The sequence below is a fragment of the Sus scrofa genome, chromosome 13 (assembly GCF_054392235.1).
Source record: "Sus scrofa isolate SSC_HxYL_T2T_F1_AM1 chromosome 13, Sscrofa_HxYL_maternal_Yorkshire_Landrace_v2.0, whole genome shotgun sequence".
NCBI classification, from domain to species: domain Eukaryota; kingdom Metazoa; phylum Chordata; class Mammalia; order Artiodactyla; family Suidae; genus Sus; species Sus scrofa.
In genome coordinates, this window is record NC_139395.1 from 211689641 (window position 1) to 211707492 (window position 17852).

General features: G+C 40.6%; 1 protein-coding gene across 7 annotated transcripts in view; it reads right to left on the reverse strand.

The window, feature by feature from the left end:
• The window catches only part of PAXBP1 (PAX3 and PAX7 binding protein 1), a 33385-nt gene extending 16327 nt beyond the window's left edge, over positions 1–17058 (reverse strand). For 2 of the 7 annotated variants that reach the window (XR_014825133.1, XM_003132753.6), the window contains exons 1-8: positions 16631–17058; positions 15007–15135; positions 10858–11034; positions 9261–9482; positions 8639–8742; positions 7023–7240; positions 6304–6493; positions 2471–2594 (exon numbers count right to left, since the gene is read on the reverse strand). Coding sequence is in view for 1 of the 7 variants with exons in the window: in XM_003132753.6 (XP_003132801.3) it covers positions 2471–2594; positions 6304–6493; positions 7023–7240; positions 8639–8742; positions 9261–9482; positions 10858–11034; positions 15007–15135; positions 16631–16970 (1504 nt within the window). In the remaining 6 variants the exon portion in view is untranslated. Of the gene's footprint in view, positions 1–2453; positions 3646–6303; positions 6494–7022; positions 7241–8638; positions 8743–9260; positions 9483–10857; positions 11035–15006; positions 15136–16630 lie in introns of all 7 variants that reach the window. The other 5 variants (XR_014825135.1, XR_014825134.1, XR_014825139.1 and 2 more) reach the window with 4 other exon arrangements.
• Between the last annotated feature and the right edge of the window lie 794 nt (positions 17059–17852).

Sequence of the window (17852 nt, forward strand, 5' to 3'; positions counted from 1 at the left end):
CACATGCAAAATAAAAGACATCAATTAACAACTTTTGCGTATTATTTCCCTGATACCAAAGATGTACCACCAAAACCAACAATAGGAAAAATAAAACCAAAAGTAAACTTGTATCTACTTCAGTGTATCCTAAGCTTCCTAGATCCAATACTTTTTAAAACTTGACTTTTTTTTTTTACTGAGTTTTCCATTCATATTTCAAAGTAGCTTGGATATCAGGACGTGTGTCCCAGAGTTCAAATTATGAAAAAGACTAGTAAATAACAAAGATGCCCCAGCTCTATCTCAACTGCAACTCCACTGCACACCACAGATAAATCAGCTAGGAAGTCCCAAACTAGAGAAATGATTCCTGCCTCTTTAAGAGGTAGCCTTCTTTAGAGAAATATTTTTTAAAAAATTCACTACTACAACAAATACATAAAACATATTTATAGATTTTGTAAAATATATATTGGTAGATATGAGAATAGATGACCCAAGTGACAGCCCCTCCGTTTCTCTAAGAATTATATGCAGTACTCGTGATAAGTGTTTACAAATCAAACAGATGAATTTCAGGCTGTATTTTTCTTTTAAAAAAAAAAAAAAAACAGAAAAAAAGAACTGATACTTCAGAATCCCACGCAATTTTCCTCAAATCTCTGGCTATGAATGGATATTCCCTGTAGGATAGTTATTTTTCACTTTCTCATTATCTTTCATTTTTTTCCAACTCTCAATCTAACTACCATCCCCCATTCAATCCTTACTCTAATTTCCAAGTAAGTACATAGCTCCAAATTATAAAGAACAAATTATAGGCAGGAAAAGGTATTTTGATGACATGCACAGCTCACACAACCATTTAACTTAAAAGGAAATTACTTCCTGTGGAGATATAATGATTACCTGCAATCTGCCCCGAAATCGGGTTCTATCTGGATCAGAGGTGTTTGGGAGGGATGTATTAGTCATCTAGGTGCCCAGTATGGCAGCAATCCAATTTAAACATGTGCGGCAGAAACAGGAGGTCAAAGCCATCCACGTGGCTTATCTCTGAGTCCTACTCATCTCTGAGGACAATACGACCACCCCTTTAGCATGCTCCGAAACCCATGGGGCACCCAGCAGAATGCACTTCCAGGATTCACTGTCTAGTGCCCACTGTCTAGAGGGCATGCTATATGGCAAAGCACAGTTTTCAGAAAGAATAACAAAACGTCTCTTTGCATTTGGACACCTGGGGTGGTTGTTTCACATGCAGATAAATGGACACCATCCAAGACCTGGCAAGTGTCCCTGGGGACAGGACTGAGAAATCTGCATTTTAAATCAGTCTCGTGGGTAATTCTAATGCGCACTTCCACTTAAGAACTGCTGACACAGGGACCGAAGAGAGGACAAAAGAAGCCACAGGAAATCCAACACAGGAAAATTCCTATTACAGCACCCAAGAATACAGAGGGCAATGGAAAAAATGGAATTAAAAGGTTTAAAGCATCTGGCTCAAGAATTTTAGCTAAACTATTTAATAAGAGGTTTCCAGTTAATTGTGCTTTTCCATAACCCACATCATAGTGAAAGAAATATAAATTCAATTTCCAAATTTTGTTCACTAAAATTTCAAGAAGTGTAGGCATCAACTGATCTACTAGAAAACCCAGTATAGAAAGCAAACTAGAAAATACAAAAAAATTCAAATACAGGAAATTTTGCTTTATTCAAGAGGTAAAGCTCAAAATTCCCCTGATCTTGGAGTTGTATCATTTGTTGTGCAATAAAACTGCCTCTACCATCCAAAATTTCCAGTGCCTAACTCAAAATCTTTGTGTGATCAATAATGGCATTTGTACTAGTGTTATGAACAAGATAAAAATGAGGGGAAAAAAATCAATTAGAGCCAAACAGACACTAATTTTTCTTTTTTTTTTTTTTTGCTATTTCTTGGGCCGCTCCTGCAGTATATGGACGTTCCCAGGCTAGGGGTCCAATCGGAGCTGTAGCCACGGGCCTACACCAGAGCCACAGCAACGCGGGATCCCAGCCGCGTCTGCGACCTACACCACAGCTCACGGCAACGCCGGATCCTTTAACCCACTGAGCAAGGGCAGGGACCGAACCCGCAACCTCATGGTTCCTAGTCGGATTCGTTAACCACTGCGCCACGACGGGAACTCCAAAACAGACACTAATTTTAAGATAAAATACTGATTATGTCTTTTCTATACTCTAAAGAATGAAAACATATGCCCAAAGAAGAATAAGATTGATAGAATATCTGTGCATGATTTGAGCTCCTCTGTGAAGCTATATTTTCTTCAACACAATCCGAGCACATGCTATAAAAATTTTTTGGATCTACCTGACAAGAGCAAGGAAGTTTGTTTCTTTAGGAAAAAAATGCTCTGAGACGTCTAATTTTCAATTAGGATGCACTAAGTAAACAAGGGTGTTTAATGAATAATAAAAACCTTCAAGATGGACTGACTTGAATGGCTTGAAAACTCCGAAGATTCATCTTTAATATCATCTTGTCGTCTTTGGACAAGGCGGGAAGCTCGCTGTTTGTACAGCTGATGTATGGCTGATTCAAGTTCATTAATCAGTGGCACCTGTAAAAATACAACACACTCCGTAACACCAAACTCCTCGGCTGCTTATTTATCTGAGGGTTCCATATGATTTCCGGATTTCTGAAAAAGCACCCTCTGGACAGAATAATCATGAATTCCCAAAGGGACACAAATAGCAGTTCAGTTTTAAAACGTTTGGAAAACAGCACTTCTTCTTTTAATCCGTATACAGAGCTATAAGGTCCAGTGCCTAGTTAGCAGAGCAAAAGTTTGGTTAGGAAACTTAACACTTGAACATTTATTAGTAAAGAGAGCAAGTAGAGAAATGTCAGAAATTTCAGCGCTTTCCTTTAAGAATGAAATACTTGGGGATCCTTTTTTAAAAGTTCACGATCTACCCTGCAATGTCTGTAGTTTAAAATAAACCATTATTGCGGTATAATACCAAAAAATGCAATGGCTCTGGGTAGGTAAGAACAGAACTCTCCTAACTGCCCAATTTTGGACACTTAAATTGCTTTGCCATTCATATGTGCCAAGAACCTTACAGGAGTGTTACACTATTCTGCAGCATTATTAAATATTTTAAACATAAATTGCATTCATTTACATTAAGGTGAATAAAATTTCTAGCTATCACTAACCTATCTAAAATCAGTCTCTCTAAAACTCAGAAAATCCTTCTCTTCCTATCAAATGTTTAAATTTTCTCCATATTTTGTAAAAAAAAAAAAAGTCATAATGTTAATAGTAATAAAATTCTTTGCACAGCTTGTCGGTTTACTAAGCCAACAAATTTTTCCAGGTTAATAGCCACAGCTAAGCACTCACTTGGGTTGATATGGAATACAAAAGCTTACAGAATGAGACCTAACTTAGAAAGAAAAAAACCAGAACACTTTCTCTTTGTAAATACCTTATGCTACAACCAAATGCTACGAAACTTTCACAAAACACTAACAACCACTACACATACCTGAGGAAACCAGAAATTCTAGTTTCCTGATGGTTAGTGCAAATGGAAAACACACTGCTTAGAGTTTGGGAACACTGGCACCAAGTGTTATAGCAGCTTCCTGAACTGAACAGACTGCAAATGGAAAATAAAAAAAAGGCAGGTGGAATACAAAGATGTCTGTCATAAAAGCAATTTCATAGGCTTGCATGATACCATTGCAAAAGCAGCAAATGCTCACAGAAAGGTCAAACTGATGGAGTTCTTTTATTCTTTAATATGCCACACCATGGGCAACAATGTCCCCAAATCCGCAGTGATTATCTTGGTGACATCAGCTGGCCCAAAGACTCTAACTTAAAAGTTTACTGTAGTAGATTTTTAAAGGAATGTCTGCCATATTACTGTGACTTACATTTACCCACCCTTCATTGTTTCAAACAATGCAAGACTAAAGACACATGTACCTATGGACCCACAATGCATTCTTTCAGTCCTGGAGACACTCCTCCATTGTGAGAGCTACACACCAAGGTTGCATCAGACAGAACCTTAATTACTCAATTTATAGTTAAAATTCTGATAACGTAATTTTTCTGTTTAGGTAATTGAAATGCCTTTTAACAAAGCCCAGGAAAAGTCTACTGAGGATAAACCCATTTTCAGCTCTCAATTATATTTCTCAACAGTACTGATGTATCTCAAGAATGCCCAAGAGTACACCCTGACAATTTCTTGACCCGCTACAAACTCGAAACTGTTACCATCATCAAGACCAAATTTAAGTCAAAAAAAAAAAAAAAAAGAAGGAAGATGACTACAGGAAAACAAGCAATGGAAAGTTAAATATGATCTGCAAAATAGTTAGACTCTAAGTTCAAAACCACTTAACTTTTATAATAAAAGGGAAAAACCAAAGAACATTTCATTTTATGGTCTTACCCTGAAATAATATTTTTATGCATAACTGAAATGAATATTCAAGTCTTTCCAATTATTCCTGAGTATTTCCGAAATGACAATTTCTAAGTTATTTACTCAGCAGCACTCTCAGTAAAATCGAAAGCATGTGAAAATGCCAAAATGAAATAAAATACTCATCTCTAAAAGAGAGGATTACCTACTTCTCTTTTAATTAAAATTTAGTCACCATATAATAGATCTGGTTTAAGATCTACTCCAAAAACATTTATCTAAGTGACTCTGTGAAACACATTAGCACCACCTAAGCGAGGTTTTCCTAAGAACAGGGTAGGGTAATGAAGGAGAAATAGAATACACTACTAATCATTTTCAAAACAGTAAGCAATTGAAAACTCTATGAACTAGATACTCTACTAGTCTCTTTAACTCAAGAATGGTATGATCTGGTTGATCATGTTACTGCCAAGATTTTTTAAGAGTTCAGTTTGCAATTATAAGCATGTAAGTTTACTCAAGTAAGCTCCAAAGCAAAGACCAAGATATTCAGAGAAACAGCTCTACAGGAACAAATCCCACTTATAAAGAATGGCTGAAGACAAAGATCCTTTCTCGAGTCACAAAAGGTTATGAGACTAGCTCCCACTGCCATGCCCCCAGGGGTTCAAAGGGGCTTTACTAGTAGGAAGGACACAACCACCAGCTCTGACACTCATGTCCGCTTCTCCTCTTGACTCCAGCCCCTCTGCACAGTCAAACCTGTGTTTCTTTCTCAGCCCTCTACGTGTCACCCTAAGCCACAGATCTGCCACAACAGTTATCATAGCTCAGAATGTAGCAGCTTCTCCAGAAACAAGAACATGAATCCTTCACAGAAGACTTGGTGGCGCTGACCACAGACTGGCTGGAACCAATAAGACCCATTAGGAAGACAGGACCTGGCACTGCTCTTGAGCCAGCCTTTGGCTTTAGGGTACTGAAGTGATCGACAGAGATAATAAAAAGTGAAAATATTCACTTAAACATATTATACGTTCACAGATTCTATGCTAATTTATACAGCCAAGAATAAGAAAAAACGTGCCTTCTCATCTTGTTATCTCTTGAAAACTCCGAGACAGGATATTCAAAAGCAACATCATTTTTAATTTTTTTAAGGAAAAGGCTGCCAAGTCCACAAATGCCTATCAACCAATACATCAAACAATACATTGATCTTAAAGAAAAATCAAAAGTTGTTTCAGAAGAGGATTCTGTGTGCAGCTAATTTTTAAAATGCAAACAAATGGTACAAAAGACTGTAAATAACTGTGCCAACCATCATACTAAAAAAAAAAAAAAAAAATGAACTTGGAAGAAATGAGACTTGAAAAGAAATTATGGCCAATGAATAGTTCCTGAAATGTTTAAAGCACAGGATTATTAAGATGAAAACTATTAGTAGCAATGACAATCAACTTTATCTAGGGTAAAAAATAAAAACTAATAAAAACGTGCAACTTTGTGCCTATTTGTTATTATCTGTAGAAACAGTTTCAAGATAAGTTTAGATCTGAACCATAAACAAGAAAATTTCATCAGGTGAGTCCCTGACAGTCTAACAATCCAAGGCAGGCCAACAATCTACCGTTAAGGCAGGACTTGCCAAAGCCTTACTTAAACAGGCTTTATCTTTTTGGTTCTCAACCAAGGGCACTAGACTGTCCCCAAGAATGTTGCTAATGAAGTGGAGAAAAGGAAGCATGACTTCTGCATCACTTTTAAAGTTGAACAGTGACTATTTTCTGCGAAATACAGAAATGATCTACACAAGGCCACCTAGACCTCCCTAATTTTGTCTTAGTCAAAGAGATTAAATTTGTGCATTCTTACCTTTTCACTGAAACACTCAAGCAAGTCTTGGACATACCCTCGCATTTCTTGCAAAAATTTATACCGTTCACCAATACCCCCAGAAGACCCTTCTAGTCTCTCAATAGCCCTGGTGGAGTCCACTCGGCTTTGCAGATGTTTCTCATGCTGCTGTCGATTTGTTTTGTGCAGTTCTTTCATGGAGTCCAACCTTAAGAACAGAAAAGGATAAATATAACACATTTACCTCTGAAAGTCTATGCTGTCTGAGCTCTTGCAATATTTATAATAATGCATTTAGTCCCACTATTAGAATATAAAAATGCTTGGAGTGGATCTTTTCATCTGTACTTTTTTTCTCACAAAAAAAAAAAAAAAAAAAAAAAGGCAGTTTATAGACTTCACATCAAGTTATTTGCTGGGCTAATCAAAATCTCACTCTTTTGCTTTCCCCCCATATCTTGACTACATTTTTTCAGAGTCCAAGAGGTGCAAACTCAGAACTGTCTTCAACAAGATCATGGAGTGGTATTTTTTTAAAAAAAAAACTTTTCGAGGCTTCTGCAGAAGTAATCCAAGAAGGTAGCAGAACAAAGTATGAAGTCATCTTCTGCTTAGCTTTTGAAGATGGGCCAGTCAATCTTCTTTGCCGATATTCTGCATCTGCTACCCCAGACTACATGTTGCCTGGGGAAACCGAAAGCTACAGGACAGGTCTTTAAGAAGTTGATCTGCCCTACCTGTCTTTAAGCTGTTTCTTTACCAAATCAATAGTAACGGGAGTCATCTCATTACTGGGAGTTTTGAAAGGGACTGTGTTATCTGTTTTTTGAGATTTGGCATCGGATGATCCATAGGCCGTATAGCTATAAGGAATGCCATAGGATGAACCATACGGCATTGTCTGGTACGTATTCGGGTAGTACATGTTCACTTCAGTGGGCTGACTTGCTTGAACCTAGAAGAGAAATAGGACACATATGAAAACTAGTAGCTGAAACTAGGAAAAGAATAATCCCATGCCTTCATAGTTAAGTAATTAACATAAGCAATTGCAAAGCTCCTCAAAATCAAATAAAAGTAGGGCTGGATGAACTTTCTCTTACGGGATTACTGGATTCATTTCTAATAACTTTCAGGGAGACAACAATGAAGTTTTGAGTTAGAAGGGACATTATGCCTCAAAACACTCACAACAAAAAAAATTATGTAGGAGTTCCCGTTGTGGTGCAGCGGAAACAAATCCGACTAGAAACCATGAGGTTGCGGGTTCGATCCCTGGCCTTGCTCTGTGGGTTAAGGATCTGGCGTTGCCGTGAGCTGTGGTGTAGGTCGCAGACGTGGTTCGGATCTGGTGTGGCTGTGGTGTAGGCTGGCAGCAACAGCTCTGATTAGACCCCTAGCCTGGGCACCTCCACATGTTGCGCGTGCGGCCCTACAAGGGCAAAAGACAAAAAAACAAAAAAACAACAATAAAAAACTTATGTAACGTTTCCACTACGTACTTCTATAAAATAAGCTGTTATAACTATTTAGGGAGATAGTTTTCATCTACAACTGAGTTTTTGCATTACTGAGAAATCTATCTTCTACAAAATAATTTTTAAAATCAGAAAAAAATAAACTGTACAAGAAAGTAATATTTTCTCTATACAGTGGTTTTCAAACATTAATGAGCAGCCAAATCACCCAGAGGACTCCTTGAACAGATGGCAGGGCCCCACTTCCAGAGTCCCTCATTCATTAGGTCTCACTCAGGAGGGTGAGCATTTACATTTCTAACAAGCTTCCAGATGCTTCTGCTGCCGCTCTGAAGGACCACTTTGATAAACACTTATCTAAGAAACTAGAAATTCTAAAATCATTTGGATGGTAAAAACCAAAATATAATAGTTTCTTCTAACAGCTTATTGGATACCTAACTTTATGTAATTTTCCTCATTATGTTACTTGAATGAACAACAAAGAGTAAATTCAATATGCAACATGCTTTTATTTCAATAAAGTAAGCGAAAATTGTTTTTATTTACTTTTTTTTTTTTTTTTTTTTGTCTTTTTGCCTTTTTTTTTTTTCTTCCCTAGGGCTGAACCCGAGGCATATGGAGGTTCCCAGGCTAGGGGTCGAATCGGAGCTACAGCCACCAGCCTACACCAGAGGCACAGCAAAGTGGGATCCGAGTCGCGTCTGTGACCTACACCACAGCTCACAGCAACGCTGGATCCTTAACCCAATGAGTGAGGCCAGGGATGGAACCTGCACCCTCACGGTTCCTCGTTGTATTTGTTAACTACTCAGCCACGACAGGAACTCCCTATTTGCTTTTTAATTGTTGAAGTTTAATGCTTTAGTTCTCACCTGAGGGATATTAATTCCTTTTCTTATCTGCTCCTGTTCCCATCGGCTGAGCTCTTCATCTTGTTCTCCAGCTACCAAAGCATCATCATCACTCCCCTCAATACCTACAATCACAAAGTGGCAAAGTAAGTGATTCCAGAAAAGCAGAGATGCCACCCTGATAGTTCACAAAAATCAAGCAAAACTATCAGTATTCACTCAATCTTACTAAAATTAAAATGTCTATTATGATCTCTCATTTGATACTCCTGATTTTGCTTGTCTCGATACACAGTATCCCTTAAGCAAAAGGCAGTATCAATGTAACGAGTAAAACCTCAGACAGGATTCCTAACCTCTGTGAGCTTGACAGCCATTCAACAAAGGGAAGAATGGAGAGCCAATTATAGATCCTGATGTACCCTGAGATGCTTAGCACAATACTGGTCTCATACTGCTCAGTAACTATTAACTATCAAAATCATGCTCTTTAAAAAAAACTCCAATAAGACACTTGTACTCAAGCAAGAACAGTTCGCTAACCTTAAACATAGTCAAATACAGGTACTTTTTACTTGACTAAAGGATCAAATGATATTTGATGTCAATGCAATGGGCTTACTGCCCTATTAAATTAAGTTACCTATTTCCTCAGCAATTTTCTGTCTTTGTGACTTTTCTTTCACAGAAAAAACTATACGGCGTTTCTCATCATCATCTTCATCATCGCTGGCATCGTTCTCATCTTCTCTAACAAGGCGGCCTTTCCCAGGCTCATTATCGTGGGGCGTGAAGTCTCCCAATTCCCGGGCCATCTGACGCTTTTTCCTGGCAGCATGTATGAAAGCTGCATCTGGAATTTCTCCTGGAAATAAACGGTAAGAATTATAAACTGTGTAGTGTATGAAAGATAAAAGAATCTCATCAGGACAGCTTTGTCGTAGTGACAGTCTAATGTTACTTGCTGGCACCACCCCCTTTCCAATTTCCCAAACTGTGCCTGCAATACAACTAATTTATTTCTAATTTAGTTTAAATGGAAACTAAAAGTCACTAGGGAAACTGAAAAGAATATGTATAGGAAGGGGAGAAGAGGAAAATCCACCCAAGGAGTTTTATTTTAATGTTTTGGTTTTTTTTTTTCCCCACTTGAGAGAAATACACCAAAGTAATAAAATCATATGTATCACTAAACTAGAAAACAAATAAAAACAAAAAACATATTCACAATCTTACAACCCTAAAAAAGAAAAAACTATTAATTTATAGTACATTGCTCTTGCAAATACTTCTCAGTTCACCTGTAAGCACACTGAATATAATTCTGTACCTAGTATTCCTTCATATTAAAACAAGCTTTTCCTCCATATTGTCGTTTCACATAAATATAGCATTTAGTGGTTTACGACAATCACTCAATAGATAAAGTATAATCCACTACATAATCAAAGTGACATTTTCACCCACAGTAAAAATTAACACCTCGCTATTTTTCTGTTATTTAAATAGCTATGTAATATCTCATCATGTAAATGCATCTTAACTTACTAAGCCATTCCTCTCCTACTAGACATTTTTTCTAAATGTTGCTCTTTCCAAATAATGTTGCAAAAAATATTTCCTTGGGATAAATTTCCAGCTACGGAATTAGTATCAGAGTTAAGAACATCTGAAACGTACTGTCGATCAAAAGATTTCCATAAAGACTGTACCAATTAGAATGCTGCCAGATCTATACACATCATTTTTTATAACTTTACCAAACCAGAGTAAGCATTTTTAGATTTTATAAGTGAAATGGTAATGCTTCATGATTTAAATTTGGCTACTCAGCATTCATTTATTCAAAAGCTGATTAGCCAGTGAAAAGACCTGCCAACTATTTCCATAAAAATAGTCTTTAAAAAAAGTCTGAACATACAACTAATAGTAATTTTACTTTTAGCAGCAATTCTAAAAAAAGTTAAAGTCCTAATCTGAACGAAAAGAGGACTTTCCCATGACAGCTACCACACAGCTGGGATCATTTACCCGTTTACTTACAGCCGTGCATTTGCTTTGGTAACAAAACTGCTTGTCTGAGAAGGAATCTGGAAAGCTGAAAAAAAGTTTCTAGTTCTCTTCCTTTGTTTTTGAAAAACAAACAACCTGGCTTCAAAGAGGGATGTCAAAAGAAATGCCACTCTTTCCTCATTCTTGAGGACCTCCTTCAGTTCTGAGAAGAATTGGCTAGTACACACCTGGACGGAGAACGTTCAATGACGATAACGCGTTTGAAAAGGTGCCGCCAGCCTTCGGCTTCTCTTCCTCCTTCTCGCTTTCCATATCCATTTCGTCTTCCCCGTGTTCACTGATGATAACTCCATCTTCTTGACCGGCGTCCTTAACATGACCTGTTTTGTCCAAAGGTAGTTCGTCTACATTTTTGAAAAAAGTAGTAAAACAGATTTAGAATAAAATCCGTAAATTACAGGGGCACTTTTTGGAATCATGGGCTCAATTCGTTAAAGCCTGAACTATTTTAATTGTTTATAAAACACTCAAACCACAGATGTGTGAAAACGAAGTATCACAATAGACACAACCGGGAGGTAAAAATAATACAGGGGACACAGGGATGCATGAGGTCCTTGCTCAATCCCTACCTTTAGTTGATCTTACCAAAATTTTACTAGTTTATCAAAACTATTTCTTACTCCAAACTCTCACAAGTAACTGCTCACGAATCTCTTGGAAGCAGTTTCACTTTATATGTCAGTATTTCGTTAAACTCTAAACCCATTCGAGGCAGCTTCCTATCAAGAATAAAGATTACAGACAATATAAACCTCTCTGTAATGAACATTTTAATCTCTTCTTAGTTCATAACACACATCATCAGAAGGGATGAGACCCAAAAAAATCGCATTTACACTGTGCAACCCCTCACCCAGCTGCCATGACTGAATGTTTAAGAGTGGATCTGTGGAGTTCCCTTGTGGTGCAGTGGGTTAAGGATCTGGTTTTGTCACTGCTGCAGCATGAGTTTGATCCCTGGCCTGAGAACTTCACATGCCACTGGTGCAGCCAAAAAAAAAAAAAAAAAAAAAAAAAAGGATTTATTTCTAAACCCAATCTTTCTGGCAAACTGGAGCTGGGACCCAGAGACAAGCCAGAGTTGGTGGCACCAAAAGCATAAACCAGGAAGGGAGCCATGGAGGAGCCATTAAGCGTCTCAGTAAATTGTTAAGTATGTACCTGCTCTGTCATTGAACAAAGTCCAAAACACGGTTGACGGCTGAATTTTTTACACTTCCAGTCACGTTTATAAAAAGACACGCTAAATAACCCTTCTTTAGGCTCCTCTTGGTGCCTCAATTCCTTTGACTACTACTTTAGGAAACTTGCTCTTACAAATATTCTCTTTACTTTGAATGTGGTCAGGCTCTCCCTCACCTCTTTTCTGTCTGCCTGCAAAGAGACACAGCTTCATTCCTTTTTTTGCTTCTTTTAGGGCCCTACCCACTGCACATGGAAGTTCCCAGGCTAGGGGCTGAATCGGAGCTACAGCTGCCAGCCTACACCACAACCACAGCAATGAAGGATTCCCCGACCCACTGAGCGAGGCCAGGGATCAAACCCGAATCCCTGCAGATACCAGTCGGATTCGTTTCCGCTGCGCAACAATGGGAACTCCCACAGCTTCTCTTTAGCAGAAGAGCTTCCACTCAACCCCAACTGTCTCCTCCACTTCTCTCGCTGCCAGAATTCCCAGGGCATGGACCTCTGACTTCCTCACCAACTTGTGTGCCTCAGCCCTGGCCAACAGCCTTTGATTTCTCCCATTCCAGGCACAGCAACACTCCCAAAGGCTGCGGCCACTGCTGGTTCACACAGTAGCACTGAGCAATTTAGCCAACGATGTTCCCTCCTCCAAACAGGCACAGAGCTGGGCTCGTAAACTAGTCTCTTTTGCCAGGCACCCTCCTCCAGAAAACAAGAGAGCAACACTGCCAACAAGCCCTTCCCTTTCCTGACCGTTCTGACATCATTTCATACAACTGACAATCATCATTCTGAAACTTTCCTATCTTTTCCCCTTTGGACTTCATGGGGTTTTTTTTAAGCTCTTTAGGAAACCCTCTTCTCTATGTATCTGCTTATTACTACAGGCAGTCTTTGGTCCTCGGGAATTTTTTCCCTTTACGCCGTCCCCTTACGAAAGCCATCTATTTTTAGGCTTTAATTATCACCTCGATCCACATCTCCAACTATTCGCAGGTTATTTCCACTCAAATTCAAGTTTAAAAGTGAATTCACTGTTTTAGGAATATCACAAAAAAATGGGTTTTCAAGTTCATGCACCCCTCCACTGTCTATCTAAGGAGGGCTGGGGTAGGAAGTGCTCAGGATTGTGAGCTGATTAACTGAAAGAGCTCCAGAGCTTCAGGGATGACAACCTGTACGTAACACAGAGGCTCTGGCTTCGGGGAGGACATTAATCGAGTTACCTGCTGAGTAGGAAAGGAGTTAGATGAACGGAGAAGATAGAAGAGGTCACAGAGGGTGGCCTCATAAACCTCACCCTCTCTTCAATTTCTAAACCCAACAATCGATGCTCCCTTCTCAGTGCTCACCTTTCCTGGCCTTTATTGTACGATTTCATCGTACGCAGCTGGCTCTCAAGAGAGTTGGAAAAGAAGGAACCAGCTTCCTAGATTCCAAAACAATCAGTTCTCCTAAAAATACACCTCCTCCTACATACATTCCCTATTTCTGCATATCATACATAATTATTCTCTCAGTCGCCTGGCACAAAAGCTCAGATTTGACTACTTCCTTGAAACCCAATAACGAAAGCATACTTTAGGTCTACTCATCCTTCCCTTAGAACACTTCTCAAATAATCTTTCTCCATTTCTTTTCCCACGGCCACAGCGAACACCTTTAACTCATCCAGTTTCCCACTGTGTCAAGAAAAGCCTCAGTCTTGCTCAACTGAGACGTTTTAAAATCCACTGTTAATGGAACAAAATGGGCCCTTGCATTTAAACTGCTTTGGGCCTCCATCCCCATGCTGCATGCTAATACCAGGTTAAGATTTCGAAAGGCATTTATCATGTCACTATCTTGGCAGCCACTAAACATGCAACTCTAAACCCCTTACTCGATACTAAACATTCTTCACAATCTGTCAACAACGGAGCTTTCACCCTACACCTCCACTTCCTCCGCAAATCATCTCCTCTGGCCTGTCAGGTGTACTTGCTCTTTTCCAAAACAGCCTGAGTCACTTTCATCTTTGATAATATCCCCACACCTCCCTGATCTTCTGGAATTTAAATTATCAAAGATTCCGCTTCAAATTCCACTGTATCTAGGAAGCATTCCTTCACCTGCCTCTGAAAGAAAACCAGTGCAGCTGTTAAGTCACTCATTAGACATTTTGCCAAATACTAATGCCAGTTACATACATCTAAGTGACACTGTCGCCAAAATTAGACTATAAATTTGAGATATAATGACATACTTTTTTCACATTAAGCCTATAGTGGAGCACCTGGGAAATAATCATTCTATCTTTAATTCCACAAAATAAGAAGATTTCCCTAGAGCAACTGCATGAGAATAAGTCACACCGTAGCATATTATAACGGAACCACTTTCCTAAAGATAAGTAACTGTTTACAAATTTTAACTTAGGTTGTGAAAGGACAGGAGAGCTGTGTGTAGGTAGGTGCCACACCCTGAGGAGTCTTCATCTACGTATCTGCTAGGCCTGTCGAGTGGGAGCGTTACCAACACGAGACTTAGAGCATTCCTAACAGTTTCCTAAGGAGTCCCCTCGTGGCACAGCGGGTTAAGGAGCTGGCATTGACACTGATGTGACTCTGGTTACAGCTGTGGTGTGGATGCATTCTCTGTACCAGGAACTTCACACGCCGCGGGTGCAGCCAAAAAAAAATTCGCTGAGAATGAAACCCACTGTGTAGATAACACTGGAGAAATAGAACATCTGTTTCTACAAAATACAAGTATGGGAAATTGCACAGTATTCTTTCAACTGGGAATAATTCCATGTCTCAGGTTTAAGTGGGAAACCTCCTTTCCCTCTGTCCAACAACAATCTGAACACTTAGCAGGAAAACTGGGAGAGAATTTAGTCTTTGCAGCAGAAACATCCCAGTGGCAATGATTCTGTCTTTCTAAAAAAAAATGCATTTACAATTTTTAAAAAGGCATTTGCAACTGTGTTAGAGCTAAATAAAAGAACTGTATCATTACTCAATTTGGATCCTTGACAAGAGCAGAGTCAAATGAACACATTGACTATAATACACCAAATCCATTTAATCCCTGTGAGAAAGGGGTTTGTCATTTCAAAAGAACCATATTAGTCTGGTACTCACTGTCGGCCAATGAGTTGAGCTCGGTCTTAATCTTCGATTTCTCAAGATCTTCTTTATATTCTTTCTTAAGCAATTTTACTATCTTTTTGCTATAACTTGATTTCTTCACTTTGAAAACTTCTTCATTTTCTTAAAAAATAAAAAAATTAAACGCAGTCTGTAGTAACCATTTTCAGACAGTATCTTCCACTCTAACTTTCAAATTCTTCCAAATATATACACATACACTTCAAATTATGACATAATTTGAAGTTATTTCACGTGTCACAGGCTCTCAAAAACTGAGTCAACTTCATAAATTAGTCTGGAATAATGCCAATTTGAGACTTCTTGAAAAGCCATGATACTGCACGCAATTTTCCTAGGTCCTATTGTCTTCCCTAAATCATATTTCAGCAAGGGGGGGAAAAAAAAGTCACTGAAAAAGCACCTAACTACCAAATTATTAAGGTTATCTGAAACAAAATATCCAAAATCAAAAGGTGCTAGTTAACACAGTTGGCAAGTCTGAGTAACTCTATATCCATCACAAACTGACATGTTGTTATTTCAAGACTAAGCTGAGAAAGAATCACTTTTCAAAAAGAAGTTTTGATGATGTGGCCATCATCTTTAATTTGAAAACTTTAAAGTCAAACAAAAATACTTTAGCAAATTGTTCCTGTGTCACCAAAAACAAAAAAGTGGCTGGACTCCTCTCCAAAAAAAAAAAAAAAAAAAAAAAAAAAAAAAAATCACACAAAAGCCAAAGACAAATTGCCTATTACTAGAAACAAGAAAGCGTTCCTGCATCGAGATGTGAGATTTACAAGTCTTGATTTCGTTTTTTACAACATACACTTAATTGGGTTATATTACACACTCAACAATTTGGCAAGTGAAATGACTTACGGCTCATTTAGGATCAGAAATCTAAATCCACTGCAGCCTGGCCCCTCACACCGCCTCGCTTCATTGTCCAAGCGTCAATTTGAGGAAGCCTGCACGTTTGTAGCCCCATTCACTTTCATGGGTAAACTGAGGCTCGGCGATCGCCAGGGACTAGTTCAAGGTCACTCAGAACCAGTTCTTCAACCCGAGCTTCTGTTCCCAAATCTAGTACTCCTCTTTACACACCCTGCCTTCCTGAGCAAGGATGCCTGACAAGGACCAGGAGACCAAGAGACCTACCTACTGGGTACAGTGACCTGGGTCACTACTGGGTACAGTGCATATACCACTGGGTACACTGACCTGCAGAGGGCTCAGAGAACGTGCCAAGAGCAGTCAGGGGATACGACTCGAGTTCTCCCTAAAACACACCTGCCAGGAAGAGGCAGAGTAGGGAACACGGAATTTTTTCTTGAAAAACTCTAAATGACTAATCTGAGATCCGGCCCCTCGGAGTAGAAAATGTTCGAGACGACGAAAAGGAGGCGGTAGTTAAGAAAAGGTTGGTGGCGGCGCAGGAACGCATCCCCTGCCAGAGCAGAAGGCCGGAGGCGGGGAAAACGTACAGCAGATCCGGCGGGAAAGGGCTCCTTTCCCGGGGGCTGAGGCTGAGCGTCAGGGGAATGCGGAGACCCGCGGTCGGGGCCGGGGAAACGGATGTCGGGGTCTGGGGGCGCTGAAGCGCGGCAGTTACCTTCGTCCTCGTCCTGGAAGCTGAGCAGGCTGGCCCGGGGCACCTCTTTGTTCTCGCGCGGCCTCTTGCGCGGCTTCAGCCCGTTGCCGGGCTCCGCGCCGCCCGGGAAGCAACCCCCGGCCTCGGTTCCGGGGCCAGGAGCCAGCGCGGAGGGTGGCGGCGGCAGCCCCGGGCCCAGCAGTGACTCCCCCCCGGGGGCCCTGTCGCCGGGGCCCGGCTCTTCGCCGGTGCCCGGCGGCGGCAGCAACGGTGGAGGCTCCTGCTCTTCATCACGCTCTCGCTCCTCCTCCTCCGAGTCATTCCGCTTGCGCACGTTCACTCGCCGGGCCTTTCGGAACATGCCTGCGGCCCGCACCGCGGTCGTATGCCCACTCCTACACGGCAGCCCCGGCAGCGCCGAGCTCGCGACAGCGCGCACGCGCGCTCTCCCGAGCTCCAGCCAGGTCCAGTCTTTGCCCTAGCTACCGCGCACCACCAAACCCGCATGCGCTCCGCTCTCACTACGTGGAGAGAACACTGCCCCTCTCGCGAGAACGTCAGCTTTTTGCACTGCCCTCTGTCGGCCTGGAGGACTGTTGGCAGGGAACTCTGGGACTCTAGTGCTCTCCGACGGGTCACAAAGAGGATCATAGAGACGAAAAGAAAGAGTAAGCCCGGCGTTCCTCAGCCCAAGGTGCTGCAGTGCGTCTTCCGCACTTACGCAGACTAGTCACGCGAGGAAACTCCCGCCAAGCGCTGAGAGAGGCAAATACAAGGGGGAGGGGGCGGGAGGCGGAGCGAGAGGAGGAGCGGGAGGAGGAGCCCGAAGGTGAAGCCTTTGGTGAGGGTGCGTGGAGCCCAGAGGGTGTGCTGAACTGAGGTGTTGTATGGTAATTATTACTAACTCTGTTGAGTAACACTTAGTATTTCTGCAGCTTAATGGCTACAGAGAACTTTCAAAAACAGTGAATTTCATTTATGATCAGATATTACCTGGCCTGATGTTTTTAGCCCCCCTCCCTCTAATACAACGAAAGCAAAAGTGTTTTGGTGTTTTCCAAAGAATGCCAGGTTTGCTAGGAGTTCTGACACATGGCTGATTTCAGAAACGGAAGGAAAAATCGACTTGAGGACTGGGGATGGTTGTGACACATTTCAGCCTTGTGCCACAGAGGTTAACAAACTTAACTGGCAACGGTGGATCCGGGTGTTTGAAGTTGAACTCGCAAGCTTACTCATTGTA